The 18,397-nt window shown below is 39.7% G+C and overlaps 1 protein-coding gene across 2 annotated transcripts; it reads left to right on the top strand.

Annotated features, from left to right (window-relative positions):
• The first annotated feature begins 579 nt into the window (after positions 1-579).
• On the top strand, positions 580-12,478 carry gata5 (GATA binding protein 5). 2 transcript variants are annotated; one of them, XM_049580350.1, is made up of 7 exons: positions 580-884; positions 1,404-2,074; positions 5,030-5,199; positions 6,940-7,065; positions 9,146-9,230; positions 9,438-9,565; positions 11,009-12,478. In XM_049580350.1, the coding sequence occupies exons 2-7, from the start codon at positions 1,555-1,557 to the stop codon at positions 11,126-11,128; spliced, it is 1,149 nt and encodes a 382-aa protein (XP_049436307.1). In that variant the 5' UTR covers positions 580-884; positions 1,404-1,554; the 3' UTR covers positions 11,129-12,478. The 2 variants fall into 2 exon arrangements, with proteins under 2 accessions (XP_049436307.1, XP_049436306.1); XM_049580349.1 differs by having other exon boundaries at positions 6,937-7,065; positions 11,009-12,470.
• Positions 12,479-18,397: the final 5,919 nt, after the last annotated feature.

Raw genomic sequence — 18,397 nt, 5'->3', positions numbered from 1 at the left:
CATTATTTTATGGTTACTTGCGCATAAAAATGGTTAGGAATAAGATGATTTGGAATGAATTCAATATTCTAGTAACGAGCAGAGCAGTTGTGGGCTGATATCCAAAGCAAATGTTCTGAAGTTAAAGATGGATCCTCATCATCGGGTTAAAAAATACCAGAAACGTGTCAATACGTGCACCATTTAAGCCCCTTAAATACCATCAAATGGAGGCCTATATTAATTTCTGTGGCCTGAAGACAATCCTCTACATGAGAGCCATTTCATGCGTAAAAATCAAGTGTAAAAAATAGTCTCCTGGAGTTCACATCGTGCCTGGAACAAAATGTATCCAAGCCCGGCGTCCTTCTAATGAAAAACATTTAGAATCCAGCAAATGTAAATGCAGGTGCAATTAAAGCTGACACTTTTGCACCCCTCAGCTCTCAGATCTGGGCCCGCTTCTCCTCTTTCCGACACCCAGGGGTCCTCCTTCCCTCCCTCCCTTACAGCCCTCCCTCCCTCCTTCCCACTCTCCCCACCTAGGCCTACCTCGGAGCAGCGGACTGCGTCACGTGTTTTTCTCCCGTACAAATTTTCCAGTTGGGGAGCGAATAGGAGCACACCCATATCAGCAATTATCAGCGACAGTAACTATCTCCAGATATACCGGCAGGAGGAGAAACGCTGCAGTCGTCCTGGACCCAAAAAAGCAACTTTGGTTTCATTTATCTCCGATCGGTGCGCGCAACTTTTACGCACTAAAACAATTTGGAAACGCTCCGCGGTGCTGCCTCGTCCGTCTCTGTTTGTGTGGAGGGACAAAGTTTGCCCACTGCTCTCTACTACTGAGTTTTGGACGTCTAAAGGACCGGACTGCTTTATCACCCGACCGTCCTTATCTGGTGAGATAATACACTGAGAGCCCTTGGAAAGAAATGGTGTTCCTCGTATACAGCAAGCTCTATTATCAACGATGCATGTGATTTGAGTTCTATTGATAGAAAATATATGCATGGTAGATATGGAACGGAGCTCGCTATCTGTCGTGTTGTTTGATTTGGTTTCCGTTATGGATATGATTTAATGAGGCGGTGCGGAGCCGCAGGATATCTGGGGTCGCTGATAGTCGTCTCTATCTGCCAGGACAGATATCAGCGGTCGTTAATGTCATTTTAATCCATCTCATGTCAATCCAATGATACAGGTGAAATATGACTGATGATACTGAAAGACTGCTGAACTTCTTTCGTGCGTGACTGTAATCCATCATTAGATTATCCCATACAGATTGTGTTTTGGGTTTTAACAACAAAACTTGCTTACAAGTATGAATATTCAGATGCTCTTAACTTTGCCAGACAATGAGTCTTTTCTCCTGCTCTCATGTTTTAAAAAGCTTTCTCTTATTATTTCTCTCATAGGGATTCCTTTAAGACATTGTGGTTCAAAACGGCACAAATTATTCTAACAAGGGTGGAAGAGCCTTTACGTGTGGACAATATCACCTCCACAGGACTGACACCAGCCTGACAAATCATCCCTATACTTTCAAGGGTCCAAACAGTTCAGAAAATGTATCAAAGCCTGACCTTGTCCTCCAACCAGTCCCCTTACGCGCACGACACCGGGAATTACATCCACCCCTCGGCCAGCTCCCCGGTCTACGTCCCCACCACCAGGGTCCCCGCCATGCTGCCCACCCTGCCCTACCTGCAGACCTGCGACTCGCCCCACCAGTCTCACGGCCTCAGCGGGCACCACGGCTGGCCCCAGACCGGCACGGACGGTTCCTCCTTCACGCCAAGCAGCCCTCACCCTCCACACGGCTTCTCTTACTCGCACAGTCCGCCCGTCAGCACCAACACCGGCCGGGACGCGACCTACCAGAGCCCGCTGGTTCTCGGAAACGGCGCTCGGGCGGAGCAGTACGGAGGCGCTTTGGTGCGCTCGGTCGGCGGCTCTTACTCCAGCCCCTATGCGTACATGAGCCCGGAGATGGCGACGTCCTCCTGGACGCCTGGACCCTTCGAGAGCGGAGTGATCAGTCTGCAGGGACGGCATGGAGGACTGTCTGGGAGGAGGTCCAGTCTGGGTAAGGCCTTAAAACGGCTTTCTATATCATGAGCATGAAGTGAATTTTTATTCTTGAAGTCAACCCTAAATGTATTCATATAATTTTGATAAAAATTAGACATAGAAGTAGACCAAATGTCTTATTTTTTATCACTGAAAATATTTTGGTCATGGCCAGAGTGCTAAATACATCACTGGGCCGATTTGCTCATGAACACTCCCTGGTTTCATATTTAAATCTTACAATCAAACTATTTTTTAAATCTGTGTCGTCATTGTAACGAAAACGTGCAAAATCATATATGGACAATTGAATATTCCTGTGGCTTCACCTGTCATCCAAATCCTGTAAATTACACACTGATAACGATTTCCTTCGTTCGTGCGTTATCATCAGTTATAGCTATCTGTTTCATTGTTTATATCTCAAAATATCAGCCATTGTGTCTTGAGATTGAAATCAGATTTCTGGATATTATATGCATTAATGTGCCTTTTTCATTATTATAGCAATCTCTTAGCCTAATATTCTGTTTTACTTTGTATTTCTTCGTTATGTCGTTATCTTTAACTTGTCAGTTCGTTTATCACGGATCGTAAAAGCTCAGTTATACGACCGTGGTTGTTATTTATTATAGGGGGTAATAGAGAGGTCTATAACAGTGAGCTGTGTCACGGGGTCGGGAGGACGAGATTCAATCAAAGTCTCCGAAACAATCCAACATTACATTTAGACAATCCACATTCTTCTGAAGAGACGCTCTAAAAACAATCAATTAAAATGTTAATTTAATCCCCCTTTCTGATGACAGAGTTCAATACACACGGAGACAAAAACACTGTGAAAAGAGCCATCGACACAACAATCAGAGCGGTTATCACCTTGATCAGACAGAGAGGTCTCTACCTGCAGCCTGCAGCATTTCTTCACAATGTGAGGAGCGTTTGAAGTTGATGAAGGAAAGAGTGTTTGAGTCAGACATGGATCTGAGGGTTAAAGTGTTTGTTAAAAGCCTCGTTCAGCAGTTTGATGATTTGGCCTTTCGCACCTCTTGAAATTTTGACAAACTGATTTGATTAATCTGATTTTGTTTAAGTATGGAGACATTTCACACTAAAATATCCTTGAATGGTACTCAGCATGTTATGTTCATTATCATTATGGCACCCAATACAGAATATAGCCGTGTGTGTTACAGTAGGCTATATGTCATTTTTACACTGAAAAATCAGATTTTTAGTTGATTTTAGTAAAAATCCAGGAAACCGATTGCCTTGAAAAAGACAGAAGTAGAAATGAGTCTTTATTCTAAGTGAGATCAACCTGTCAGTTTTTACAGTGTAAACGATTTTATAGAACATGTTCTTTTAGACGTGATCTTAATTTCACCATTTGAAACCTGAGCAAATTGGCTTGATTTATTTCAAAAACATGAAAAGAAGGCAATGACGAAGTTCACAAGAAATGACCCAAACCAAACATTAGCAAAAAATAAACAATAATAATGATAATAATAATAATAATAATAATAATAATAATAACATTTATACATTTTTATAAACAATTACACTAATATATGATGTAAATATTTATTAATTTAGATATTGTATTTATATTTAATATACATATATATGAATTTTCTGGCCATTTTTTTTCTTTTGTATAATTTTCTGATAATTTTTTTCTTTCGCTCAGTTACATTCAACTCAATTCAAATAGTTGTACTGGCATGGCCATATATGTTATTGCCGAAGCATTTTGTAAAAAAAAAAAAAAAAAAGTAAAGGAATAAATAAATAGAAGTAATCATATCTTACATGCTACATACATTTATACATTAGGCTATACGTATTTAATATACAGGGGTCACGTACAGGTTTTATACCACACTGCTGCAGTCCAATTTTTATTTATTTATATTTATTTATATTTAAATATTTGAACATATTAGTTGTTAGTCCCTGTGGCAGGCAAATATAGATTCAGCTTAAAAAGTAATTTCCAGGTCGTTTTCTTGTTGTCTTGTCACCTTTTACCCATCTCTTGCTCAGTGTTCGCGTTCGTGTTTTGAAGAAATCAATCAGATTTGCTCAGAGTTCAAAGGTTTAGATGCTCGTGAGAGGCGTCTGACGCAAGAGAAATTGACGTCAGGTATTTTTTGGTTTGTCAGTGTTTTTTTTATTATTATGGAATAATAAGGAATGAGAGCTGTAAAGAAAGTTAGGCAGGCTCAGGATCAGGACGGCTTTTGCTCCATCTCTGGGGTCTTCCTCGGGTCTTCCTCGGTCTTTTTCTCTCTGCTTCTCTAAATTGGGGGATTAGGAATTTGGGCAATTAATGCCAGGAGTCCGTCGTGTGTCAGAGCTGTGATGGATGGAGGGGACCCCTGGATCCTTCAGGCTGATAACACACCGTCCCGCCCCTCCTCAAACAGATTCCTCCATCAGTCTGTCTCCCGATTGATTCATTCGGGGGTTTGATCTCTCTTCATCACAGGGAAAGGACAGAGAGGGTTTAAATTCCTCCTCCGACCAATTCATCATGCACTGGCCCGTAACCAGAGCCCACATCCACGCCCCCGCTACTTTTTAAAAGTTCTCGTAAACAGGAATGTTGTTTATTCCAATTTTTCATGGATGTTGTCACAGGAGGAACTGTAAAATTGCAAAGGAAGAGAGATGAAATGAAAAGAGTTTGATCAGACTTTTGGAAATATCAGCGGAATATGATAGATACCCGAACATCAATGAAAGACTGATAATTCACAGACTGCGCTGGCTGGTTAGAGGGTTGCAGTGATGTCATCAGTGCTGCTAAACATAACTGAAAACCATTCAATCTTTCACACAGTATTACCGAGAAATAGATGAAGTGTAGTGATAGGCTATCGGAATGGTCTCGCTGGTGATGTTCTTATTGAAATGTTCTCTGTACAACACGGGTTCAATCTCATGTGTTTTCTGCTGTGTTCAGACCTGATGGACGACATGACCGCTGAGGGCAGGGAGTGCGTCAACTGCGGCTCCGTGTCCACGCCGCTGTGGCGCAGGGACGGTACCGGACACTACCTGTGCAATGCCTGTGGCCTCTACCATAAAATGAACGGCATCAACAGGCCGCTCATCAAACCGCAGAAACGACTGGTAAGACTGGAAAGACACTGAATATGGACAAACAAACAACACACACTTTTGCAAACTGATTGACAGAGGTGTTTCTAAGATTTGAGGACACTGGGGGCTCAGCCCAAATCTCTGTTGGGGGTCTGAGGGGATTAATGCAAAAGATCTATTTTTAATTAACTTTGGTATGATGTTGCATTATTACACTACCCAGCAGTATACAAAGTGATTAAAATGAGCACCACTTTTAACAGCTGCAATACTGAAGTGGTGAACACATGAATGCATTAATAATTATAATCCAGTATGAATCTGAAATGAGCCATTTAATAAGTATTTTTACTTTTGATACATGGAGTTTATTTTGAGTATTTGAGTATTTTTACACTGTACTCTACTTAAGTAAAATATCTGAGAGGACATCTGGGCCTTTTTCTTTTCTTTTATAATGAGGCACATTCTTATTTTTGAAATATATGCATAGCCTGTATATTTAGATTTGGGGCTATTCATAAAATAGTGGAGGCTGAAGCCTCAGACGCAGAGGCGTAACAACGCCACTGATATGTCATTTAAAGATGTATACAAGTATAATTGTGAAGTACTTGTACTTTACATACTGTAAGTATTCATATTTTATGATAGTCAATAGTTAAAACAAAACAATAATAAAATGTGAACTTTTTTGCTCCCATATGGTTATCTTTCAGCCAAATTTATATTGCAGATTAATTTTTCATTCAAAACATCCAGTCAGTTCATGGAATATTGCACATTGTTATAATTTAAGCAACCCACCAGTATTAAAATTAGTTCAGTTCCAACTAGCTACAGCATTAGGATGCTTGTAATGATAATTTTATAATTTACTTTATATAATAAAATAACAGTCTGCATTAAGAATATGTTTACTTATCAAACTTAAGTACATTGTAATGATAATACCAATACTTTATTTAAATACAATTTTGAATGCAGGACTTCGGCTTGTAATGGGGTATGTTTACAATGTGGTATATTTGGTCTTCAGTAAAAGATCTGAATTCTTCCACCCCTACATATTGGTAATACCACAAGTTAGTCAAATAGCAAACTGGCATCATTATGTATATTGCTAATGCAAAATCCTCTCCATGTATTCTAAAGAGGTCAGAGCAGGTAATTTGTGTGAGCATTAAGAGAATGTAAAAAACTCTGTGGTGCTGCAGTGAGGGCTGGTGTCAGGGCTGTATATTTCCCAGGAACTTGCCTCTGTAGAGCAGCTGTGAGTTGCCCAACATCTCCTTCCACCACTGTGCTGTTTTCCCTGTTTGTATTTGTCCTGCAGCGACCTTGCCCTTGAACGGCTGTTTTTAGACAAGGCTCTCCAACGCAACGTGACGCTCTGCTGTAGTGTGGTGCTTTTTCTACACACCTCTGGTGCAAAATGAGTCACACTATGGTGTTGGACAATATTAATTATTTGTTATGTTGTCTTTAAAGGTTGTCCACCTTGACTTACTAGAATTTTTGCATGGGTATGTGGACGGATAATTCATCATTGTTGGACCAAAGTGCATACTGACATCCTGCAATTCATTCTAAAAGCTAAGGAAACAGCTCAACTCAGTTTTCTCAAACTATAGTTCAAGGATACTGAGATGTGAGTTGTGAACCTATTTCTGACTGCACTGAGATTTTTAATTTGGGTTTCAGCCAACAAAAGTCAAATTGTTATTCATTCAAATGTATTTTTTAAAATCTCCTCTGTACCTGCAGCAGACCACATCTCGCCGGGCTGGCCTTTGCTGCACTAACTGCCACACCAGCATCACCACACTGTGGAGACGCAACGCTGAGGGGGAACCTGTGTGTAACGCCTGTGGCCTCTACATGAAGCTACATGGGGTAGGTCAAAGCTTAGGGTGCTGTTCTTCAAATCTACTCTCATGCTTTATAATGCGAATGCAGATTCAGCAATATGTTATTACATACAGGCTTTTCTTTTCAAAATAAAACTCCTTTGATGGTAATATGAACAGATGACAGAACTCAGACTGTTGTCGCTGACAGCGCTCAATCAAGTCCACTCACTATCAGAAACGGGGTGCCGCAGGGGTCTATCCTTGGGCCATTGTTATTTATATTATACATTAATAACATAATTCTCCCGAATCAATATTTTAACATTCACTTTTTTGCTGTATGCCCCCGGTTCTACATCATCCCAAGCCCTTACTCATCTACAGACTGCCTTTGATGCCCTACAATTATCCCTCCATAACCACAGACTAGTTTTAAACACAGAAAAAAACGAAATACTTGGTATTCTCCACTTCTACCACTAGTGACTCTGACTATCCTGCCATCAAGACCTTAAATGGCACCCACATTACTCTCACTGACTCATACAAATACTTAGGAATTTGGCTTGACAGCAATTTATCATTCAAGATTCACATTCAACAGTTAACTCAAAAACTAAAAATCAAATTAGGCTTCTTGTACAGGATCAAAGGCTGTCAGTCTCCCTCCAACCGAAAAGTCAGTGTACTGTCAACCTTCATGTCTGTCCTTGATTATGGGGACATCTTGTATTGTCACGCTGCCCCACCAACTCTTCAGCAGTTAAACCCTGTGTATCACAGTGCATTACGCTTCATTACTAATGACAGTTTTCGCACTCATCATTGTACTCCGTATCAAAAGGTTGGTTGGACTTCATTACAGTCTAGAAGAAATAGCCATCTCATGTTATTCATCTACAAAGCTCTACTGCTGAAACTTCCCAATTACCTCACATCTCTTCTCTCATTTAAATCCAGTAACTACAGAACACAATCCAGTAGCTATTTAACCTTAGATATTCCATATACACGCACTAATGTTGGCAGAACTGGTTTCAGATGTTATGCTCCCTTTAAATGGAATGATCTGCAATCTGCCCTTAAACTTGAGACATTCATTCATCTTGGAGATTTTAAATCTCTGTTGTCTGATGTTTACTATAATTGCTGTAACTGTTTCTGCTAATTTCTTTTATATCTTGTTGTTTTGTTGTTTGTTGTATTGTGTTGTGTGTTGTTTTGTCTGCTGATTGTGAATGTTCCTTGTTCTCAGGTCTATCTTGTAAAAGAGATCTTGATCTCAATGAGACTGCCTGATAAAATATAGATTAAATAAAAATAAAATAAAATGAAAAAAAAACTTTTTTATATTTTACTATAGTAACAAAGAATGGGAAAAATTCTTTAAATCTTAATCCATCCCACTTTCAAATTCTACTACTTCTTCATGACTTCATTTAAGCTTTAAACAATTTACAAACTTTACTTCTGTGCATTTTCCAATGAACAACTATTTCGGCATACTTTCAGCTACAAAAACCATTTAAGTCAAAAGGTTTTTCTCTTTAAGGACAATTATGCTTCCATTCAAGTTATTCTATTCAAATGTTTTTTCAACATTATGTGCTCTTTAAAGTACAAAGCATTTCTCTTTCAGCCTTTTAGTTAATTAACTTCAGCTTCCACTGTTGACAGTACAATTAAGCTTCCAGCTTATCTGGCAATGTATTTCACCTCTGCCTCTTTAGGTAATGCAGTTCAGCTTCCAACTCTGAAAGTTTTACAATTTAGTTTCTAGATCTTTCAGCAATGCTTTGAGTTTCAGCTGCTGTTTGCATTCACATGCATTTTCTGCAGAAAAAGCATTATTTAGTTTGACATATAGTGTTTCCCCAATCAAGCCCAGTCCTCTTGTGCACTAACCTGTGTGTAAAACAGCTCCTTTAGCAAACTTCTGGTACAGCAGGGAGCAGTTCTTTATTTGCGCAGTGTAAAACCTCTCCAAGGGCATTGTGGTCATTGTTATCAGAGCAGCAGTGTGGGAGGGGAGCTCTGGTCAGGCTGTCATGAGACTGTGGCTTCTGGTGTATCAGGGACTGGGAGGTACGCTCAGCTAATGTGTGTTGCTCTACTCCCTACAGGTGCCTAGACCTCTGGCCATGAAGAAAGAGAGCATTCAGACCAGGAAGCGGAAACCCAAGATGCCCAAGAATAAAACATCCACAGGTAGGGCCAACAGATGAATAGAAACAGGAGAATGAAGTGTAGTAGTGGAGAAGATGAATGATTTAATCTAAATCCTCAGTTTGATTTACTTTGATTTAAAATCGATATAAGCAAACACAAATCATTCTGAAAAGTGTCTCAATGTTATATAAATAGTTTTTTTTTTTCAGTCTGAGAACTAATTTGGCTGTCCTGTTTCTTCTTCAGGATCTACCACATCTGACACCAGCTCCCCAACCTCCCTGTCAGTCTCAGAACATGCCTCAACCATTAAGAGCGAACCCAACATGGCTCCTTCACCCTATGCTGGACAGACAGTCACATCTGCCACTCAGGTAAAACTCCTCACAATACAAAAGCCACACAAATGTATAGTCCCTGGAGGTAGAAAAGGGCTCTAGTTGAGCATTAGCACACTTGTTAATTCAGTTACTGCTGGGACAGCAAGCATACAGTTTATTCAAGGCCATATTTGTATCACTGACTCATGCCTCATGTCTACATGCAAATCTACAGATATATAATGAGAGTAGAACGGCCTTCCCCATTCGAATCAACATAGCAGTGTGTGTCATGTGTACCACTGCAAGAACTGTGTCTGATGTAGCCATACGTAGATGTATAAAGAGAATTGGATACAGGGTTGGAGGCGGGGCCTTGTTCATTCATTTGAAAGTTGCTCAAACCCAAAAAAGTTCAACTTACCAGGTATAATATCTTTCATATCCATGGGCTAATAGTGCACCAGATAGTTCCACTGGCTGAGCCAGCTAACTCTTTGCTCTGCCAACTAGAAGTGAGATGAAATTACTTAATCATACAGCTCTTTCCGATTCATCGGAATGAATGGATCAAATTCTGTTAGTAAAATAAGTCATTTTGCATGGGTTGTGTAGCTCAAAAAAATATATCCACTGATTTACAGACATCTCTTTCACAATGTAAGTCAATGGGGAAAAGTCTTTTTTAAGGCCCAATGGGAATCATTGTGGTGGACTAACTTCCATATAAACCGATGTGTGCAAAGTCGCATAATCACTGAGGTTTCGCATTAACAGCCAAATGAACAGTGTTGTATGAAACATGGAGAGGGGTCTTTTGTGCACTATCTACGTTATTTTCACGACTTCATCTTACACAATATCTGATAGAGGCGGTGGTCGACTGGTAATCACCGTTCTGTGAAGTAAAATGACTTGGTTTTGAGAAAATGGCTTCAGTTCCCTGCCAGAAAGAGCTGTCTGATGGCAAAGTAAAGCAGTGAAAATATCCTAAATTTAGTGTACACTGAATGATACTGACTTCTTTAGGTGGGCCTCTTTTAGGTGGCTAAAAAGGAATCGATCGAGGCCGCATTTGCTCAACGGCATTTAATCTTATGAACATGATGTGAGGGTTGTCTACCCGGAAGTTACCGTAAATAAGCCTTGTGATTCAGTCTTAAACTAGTGAATGTCACACACTGATGCGTGTTGTCACAATAATGTTTTTTGAACTATCCAATAATCATAGAAAACAGTTCAATGTTCCCTGTGCATTCATTCCATTTCTATGTGCAAACCATTTTGTGGGGCAGTTGATACAGAGGAGGTTCTATAAAAGTAGAGTCACAGAAGACATTATAGAGCTGTTTCCATATACTGAGTAGTCCCCCTCATGATGAGCACTATGACTTTTATGTGTAAAATCAGTAAAGTGCCTTGTGTCCTTTTAAAGTAACCTTTTCAAATTCAACACAGTGTCAGTGATTGTTGTTGCTTTCTCTTTCCTCCCTGCAGACGGCTTCGCAGTTAGACAGCACAGGATCAGGACATGTGGACATTAAATATGAGGATTATCCCTTTACACCAACTTCCATGGCCCCACAGAACTCCTGGTGTGCTCTGTCTCAAGCATGAGCAACCTCAACCAACAGGACTGCCACACTGACAACATACAACTCATTTTGTCTGAATCTCCATCCTGCAACTCCTCTGCTGTGTATATAAACATTACATTGGGATTCATGCAGTATCTGATGGCCACGTGTTCAGACACTCCTGACCTGAGCACCTTGACCTAATCCGCTTGCCATATAATGTACTGTAACACACTGGCTCTGTACTTGGCAGGCTCAACACAGCTCACGTGGACCATACTTTAGCTTCACAAGGACACAGGGTACCGGGACTGCAGTTTTACAAAAGGATGAGTGTGTATTATCCACAGCACACCGACTCAGCAGCTCAGTCAGAGCAAATAACACACTCGAACTAGGACCAAACACTGATCCTGGCTCTCCTGAACTCACACAAGCCCCATATCCTCAGCGGGAGAACAAGAACTACCTATTACCATAAGAAATCTCCATTTTTGGAGTAACACTACACTAAATACACCAATGCAAAGACAATCAAGTGGAGTGTAAAAAGACATGGATACAGTAACCCCTTTTTATAGCTCATAACTGATTTTAGTTTATTTTTGTTGCTGTCACTGGTCGATATTACCCTCACTGCTTTCTGTGGTGAGCATAGTAAGTGCAGTTTCAGCGTGTTGTTGTCATCACAGAAAGAAAAACGGAAAATGGACAGAAAATACCTTTTTTATGGCTGTTAAACATGTCTCATTACAAACGAGTAGATGATTAACTTTTATAGGCACATTATTTATGTTGAGATAAGGACAGTTAAAAGTCATGGTGGACACTAAAACCAACCCACTGCTCACCGTCGTAGAATGGTTGGTGTGTTGTACAGCCTCCAAGCTACAATGCTTAGATTGTGTGAATGATTTTACAGATTTTAAACTGCATCTTGTATGATTCATTTGATAATCAGAACCAGTCGTCTTGATTCTGACATCATGACTACATATCAGAAGTTTATCATTTTACTGCTTTAATATTTGACATTAATGAAAGTGCAATGGCTCAGTTTTCCATTTAAGAAATTGAAGGCACAACAGAAAGAGTGTGAAATGATTCTAAACATAATAATCTAATTTTATTGTCTGTATTTTGTCAGTATGTAAGGGAATCTTATTATTGTAATGTTCTTAAGAACTCTTGTTCCCTCTCTTTTGTCAATGCTCTTTGGAATCTGTTCAGGTTAATAAACTGATTCACATTTTATTCATTGGATTTGTGAAAATGTGTGTGGTTTTCGGGTAAATCTCACAGATATCTTCAGTATACTTGAGATAATTATCTGAGATCAGAGATGGATTTTGATGGCATAAATCAGTGGTTCTCAACCAAACCCCCATAGAGTAACCCTCATCAGCATCCAAATATGTTGAGGGGGGTGTACCTGGTCTGCACTGGTGTTTAGGTGGGTGGAGCATGTTAGGTGGCACCCACCTGAATGTCAGCCCAAGGTTTCCCAACAGAACAGTGCATTGTATAAAGATGATCAATGTTGTTCACTTCACCTGTTAGTGGTTTTAATGTTTTGGCTGATCGGTGTAAACTGGATGCTATTAGATAGCCTACTCATAGTTATAAATAGTAATAAATATCTTGTTACAATATTTCTTCTGACAATGTTTAGGTGCATTTGATCAGGTTTGCCCTTGGAGCCTACTACATCATGTTGTGTCTTGAGCTGGATTCCTTGACCATTATGCCATTAGCCTACATATTTCAACTGTTAACCCATCGGCTGAATCTTCCAAAGCTTTATCTACTGATTTCAGATAACTCTTCCAGCTTTTAATCCATTATCTTTAGCAAACTCTTCCAACTTTTTATCCATTGCTTTCAGCTAGTTCTTCCAACTTTTTATCCATTACTTTCAGATAACTATCCAACTGTAAATATATATCTTTTAACTAACTTTTCAAACTGTTTATACATTATTTTTAGCTAACTCTTCCAATGGTTTACATTTACATTTTAAACTGTTCTTTAAACTCTACATCCGTTTATAGCATTAATTGATCACTTTTAACTAACTATCTGAGCTTTCTTGTTCTCTTTCACACACTCTTAATTGCATCATGTGTTGGCAAATGACTCAGATTTATTGGCAGTTCACTGGTAATTGTAAATTAACTAGAGATCAGCATCAAACCAGTCTGTAGTCCAATTTGGCTGTTAATTTTTCTCCGTAATATCGTACGTGAATGTATTACTTTAATGAAATCCAAATGTCTAATTGTTTTTCTATTTCATCAAATTTTGCAAAACTAATATAATTTCCATATACTCTTTGGCAACTGCTAAAGTCATCATGATTTTTTCTTTACACATCCCGTGCTCTGTTTACAATAGAATCCCCTCAGCTGATGGGCACATCATCTAACACTTACCATTACATTTTGGTTTTCTGATCCCTGCTCTGCATTGTCTATTGGGCATTTCTGCAAAGATGTTTGTGCATTTGCATCTATAGTTAGCAAAAATATATTTGCCCACGCTCCAGTGCACACAGTCAGGTATATGTGTGCACTAATTCACATGTGTGTGTGTGTGTGTGTGTGTGTGTACAAGGAGGGTGTGTTCTCCTGCTGGTTGTTTAAGCCAGCAGTGTCGACCAAAGGTTGTGTTCCAACTCTGCTTTATGATGGCCAGGTTTGAGTTGACCGCACCGCTGAAGAAAATACAGGCCTGTCAGCAACAAGGCTGCTGCTTTACAGCCGCCATGGCGACATCCAGATACAGGCCTGTCAGCAACAAGGCTGCTGCTTTACAGCCGCCATGGCGACATCCAGGCACCGGTGCACCACCAGCACTGGCCAGCTTTATGACTGTTGGCCAAGATGTTGCCGTCTTATCTGTTGCTGGGAGAGGCCTGTTGCACTGCAATGTAAAGATGCAGACACATTAATTTTTAGTCCGGCAGGCAAGAGCAAAGTGGATGCTTGAAATTAATAGCAGTAGGTTTAGAGGATGAGACAGGGCTAGACGGGGGCTGAATATAGTTTGCTGGTATATTAAAGAAAACGTTTTTTTTATTGTGAAGCTAAGAAATTTTGGTGAAAATAAACTTAATCTATGCCTGATCTACTTTATGCTGACATGTGGAAAATAAATCAAAGAAATGAACCTTGAGAACCACATTCAGTTAGTAGTTAAAGGGGTGGTAAAGTTATTCAGCATTGTTCTTGTGTAAAGTTGGGGGATTCACAGGAGACAGATTTTAAAGAGAATGGCTGAAATCGATGCAGCAGAGCTCTAAGTCCTACTCTGGTACAACTTCACTTGAACAAGAAACACATTAACACTTAATAAATGGCTTATTACTCCCTATATTGTAGTTGTTAGAGATGTCAGTTAGGTGCTTATTAGTGCATTCGTCAACAATTATAACTTTTTCTATGAAACATCTGTATTTGGTGTTTAAACAGATAATGAATGATAATGAACTCATGACGACACATTTAGCATCAAGGTTCAGTCTTTCGTAACACGACCTAAACAGAAAGAAAAACAACATGCAAATCAAGGGTCACTTACTGGATTTCTTCTGAAGTCACCCTCCCAGGCTTTCTGTATAGTTTCTGAGCCCAACCTGGTGACATCATCAGGGTACCAGTCATGACAAAGCTCCTACAGAGCCACAGAAGACATTACAGCTGTTTTCACAAGGTGAGTAGTACCACACATTAAAGTAGTAAATTCAGCTTTATGTCTAAAAATTAAGTGTAACTTTCTCCAAGCTACAATAGGCTATCAACTGAATCAAGATTCTCAACTGATGTAAAGTCAATACTCACATGCACCAACAACCCATCCTAGCTCTAAAAATAAATACAGGCAGAGCTTCCAGCACTAGCTCATGTCTTTCAGTGAGGGCCAAGTGCTAAAGAGACAGCTCCTCCATTCAAACAATTCATACCACCACATTTACACTCAACTGTTTGTGAGCTGAGTGGTTTTATCATGGCTATGTCACAGTAAAACCTCTGGAGTGTGACAGGAGGCAGAGGGGTGTATTATCTCAATATCGACCTGCCCCTGCCTTGGCTGTGGCTAAATTTCTTTAAAAGGTGATTTGAAATAATAAATACCTCTAGCAGTACAACATATAAAGAGGTTTCACAAAACTGTAAAATGTTCTAATCACTCCCCCCCACCCCCCAAAAACTGCTCTCACAAATTTTTCGTATATTTTCCTAAGAAAAGCAATGCATCCAAATTCGTACATACCCCACCTATTTCGAAAGGCTGTGATCACAATGTGCTGACAGCTGTAAACAAGGAAGCAGTCCTGCGCGCTTGTAAGGAGGTATTTTAGTGTAATAAATGGGTCACAAAACAACAAACTTTTGGGACTTTCCCCTGGAGCTGTGTGTTCAGATTCATGTGAACTTTGAGTCATTTTATGGTACATCCTCACCATGTTTCTTTTCCTAAACCTAACCAAAGTAACCTTTATTGTCTAAACCAAACCTCCGGAACTTTACGTTAATTATGTAACTGTACGTTCAGAGCGTAATGTCATTCGTTGGGCGCAAATTCGTAGGATATTAAAGAAACTGTTGTGTATGCATTTTCGTAGGATGTCATATAATGCGAATATGCTGACAAAACTTAATACCTATCAGGTTAACTTCCCTGGCTTTGCTGCTAATCTACTCTCATATTAGGCAACATTATCATGTCTAATTCACATTAATTTTTATCATGTGGCATCTTGGGGTAAGGCAAGAGTTCCATAATTCCTGTTGTGCCTTTCTGTAATGAAAGAACAGACATCAGTTATTTAGTGATTTAATTGTATTGCTCATATCAGAAAAACCTACCAATAGTTGCTTTTCCCTTATTACAGGTCCTGAGAGTATTTATTAATGGTTTAGCCAGCAAACATAAAATTAGCCTATTTCACAATTAACTGTGGATATTGTGTCAGATTATTTGAATTGACAGCCTAATAAGCAAATGGCTAACATTTAACAGATGAAAGAGGTGCACCGTGAGTATGCATCACTTTTTTTTGCGTCACCCTTGAAACAGTTTCTGCTTAATTTGCAGTGCTTTGATCATTCAGGGCCACCATAAGCAATACGATAACATGACTGCCCAATCAGAGCGAAGTACAGTATGTAAATAATGCACTCAGCAAAACATGGCCGCTAGCTTGTAACAGGGAAAAGAGTCTGTCTACATGGGTAAACAGCTCATTAGTCTATTTAAATATTAGGGGGAAGATGTTTTTTCCCAACTCAAGGGACCAAAGGAAACATTAATAATGCTTGGCAGGGGCTTTTGTCAGGGCCATATTGTGATTGTAACAATTAGTGCAAATTCAGCCAATCCTCATGAATTCTGTGCAACCCTGCAATGTGGTTCAATGACCACAGCTTTACTGCAAATCTGATTTCATTGTAGAGTTGCATGCGGCGTACTGATTCACTCAATAACAGCAGATTGGCAGCAATCAGCGGTTGCCCCCCACCCCCACCCCACCAACCCCCCTACGATTCCAAATAGATTCTAATTCTGTAGGAAACACTGAATGAAAACTGAACTGAACTGAAAATAATATGCTCCGAAGCTGATCACAGCAATGTTTGCAATTTCAGGCCACGACAATCCCCAACACAGCCCACAAAGTCCTGAAATATTCTAAGAGAACCATAAAAAGAGGTGTAAATACACAGCCATAAATTTACACCTTTTCCCTCTGCAGCATACTTTCTCACACCACTTTTGCTTCTCCAGCTATATCTATATATATATATATATATATATATATACACACATATATATATATACACATACACACATGTATTATGTATATATTATGTGTATTTACTATTGTAAGGTTAAGTAAGCTAATAAGTTAATTTTAACCAACAGTCAGTCATCTTGGATTTGATTTAGACCTGGAAGCCTCACGGCTGGGGTCAAACCAGTGTCAAGGCCATAATGACTGCTGCGTCTGTGTAACAATTTTTGAGTTTGCTGTGTCAGACCTCTCCATACCCTGACCTATCCTTAAAAACAGAAGTTTTTCTTGTACTGTATGTATATGTACATGTGTGTGTAAAAGAAAAAGAGAGATTCAGCTCCAGAGGACCCTACATTTCCCCTCCCTTTATGTTCTCTGCAGCATTCTGTCTTCCTGAACTGCTCCGCAACAGCTAAAAGTGTGTGCTGTGTGTGTGCAGTGTTACAACTCAATTCCTGGACAGACATGCGGGAAAGGGCCACAGTCCAGCAATAATATGAGCGACCGATAGTGAGAAATGGCTTTTTTCTTCTTTGTCTACAGCTGCAGACAGTCTTTCCCAGGGCCCTGCTCTCTGACTGTTCCATTCAATTACTGCCGCCAACCAAACAGGATATTCTCCTCTGTACCCTGGTCCTTTTAGGGTTACTGCCTTGTGTGTGTGTGTGTGTGTGTGTGAGGGAATGAGACAGAGTGTATGGGATGTTGGAAAGTAGCATACGCATTTATTCAACTAATTTTCAGCCTTTAAATCAAAACTTCCGCCAGCTGTCTGCTCAGTGATTTGCCCCGAGGTCCTATTCTTCACTCTGTGTGACAGGGAAAAAAAACGGTGTGTGTGTGTGTGTGTGTTGCACTAAGCTATATTGTATATTTGAGTATTTTTGCCTTGCCAGAGTCTGACGTTTTTCTTGTGGGATGTGTTGTTTCATACAGCTCTAATCACTGACTGTGTTGTGGTGTCTCTGGGCTTCAGTCCACTGTTTCCTCAGGGCAACAGAGATAAAACGCAAACAGTCTCAGGAGGCTCAGTCGCAGAGCTCTTTAAATTGGAAAATAAAACTTGGTAATCCTGCAGTAGAGTAAGAGGATACTGAATAAATTACGACATTAAATGATAAATAGATCAATTATGAAAACATACAGTCACTCAGTAAGACAAAGTATCAAACGTATGTCCATACAACGGCTGAGTTGCATACCTAGTATTACGTAACGTAATGTCCCCAGCACATTGATTCTCAATGACTGGGTCGCAGACCGGGCCACAGAGAAGTTATATGATAAGAAACAATCATCCATCCATACCTCCACTTTCAGTGCCTCCCACCAGTTAGCATGAGTGATGCAACATAATCTCATATAACAGCTGATATCTTACAAAAATGTACATACAATGGTTTGTATAATATCTAATGAATTAGCGCCCAACAAATTAGTGCCCCTACCAGTTAGGTTAGGTTCAGGAAAAGAATAATGGGTGGATGTTGTCATGTTAGGGATTTAACATAA

The sequence above is a fragment of the Epinephelus fuscoguttatus genome, linkage group LG7, assembly GCF_011397635.1.
Source record: "Epinephelus fuscoguttatus linkage group LG7, E.fuscoguttatus.final_Chr_v1".
Taxonomy (NCBI): domain Eukaryota; kingdom Metazoa; phylum Chordata; class Actinopteri; order Perciformes; family Serranidae; genus Epinephelus; species Epinephelus fuscoguttatus.
This window is presented reverse-complemented; position numbering and strand designations above follow the sequence as displayed.

What these genes read in the sequence shown, in the direction of transcription:
- gata5 (XM_049580349.1), top strand. Translation starts at nt 1,555, where the DNA reads ATGTATCAAAGCCTGACCTTGTCCTCCAACCAGTCCCCTTACGCGCAC. An exon ending in TCAAACCGCAGAAACGACTG is followed by an intron (nt 5,200 to 6,936) that starts GTAAGACTGGAA and finishes CTGTACCTGCAG; the next exon opens with CAGACCACATCTCGCCGGGC. An exon ending in TCTACATGAAGCTACATGGG is followed by an intron (nt 7,066 to 9,145) that starts GTAGGTCAAAGC and finishes TACTCCCTACAG; the next exon opens with GTGCCTAGACCTCTGGCCAT.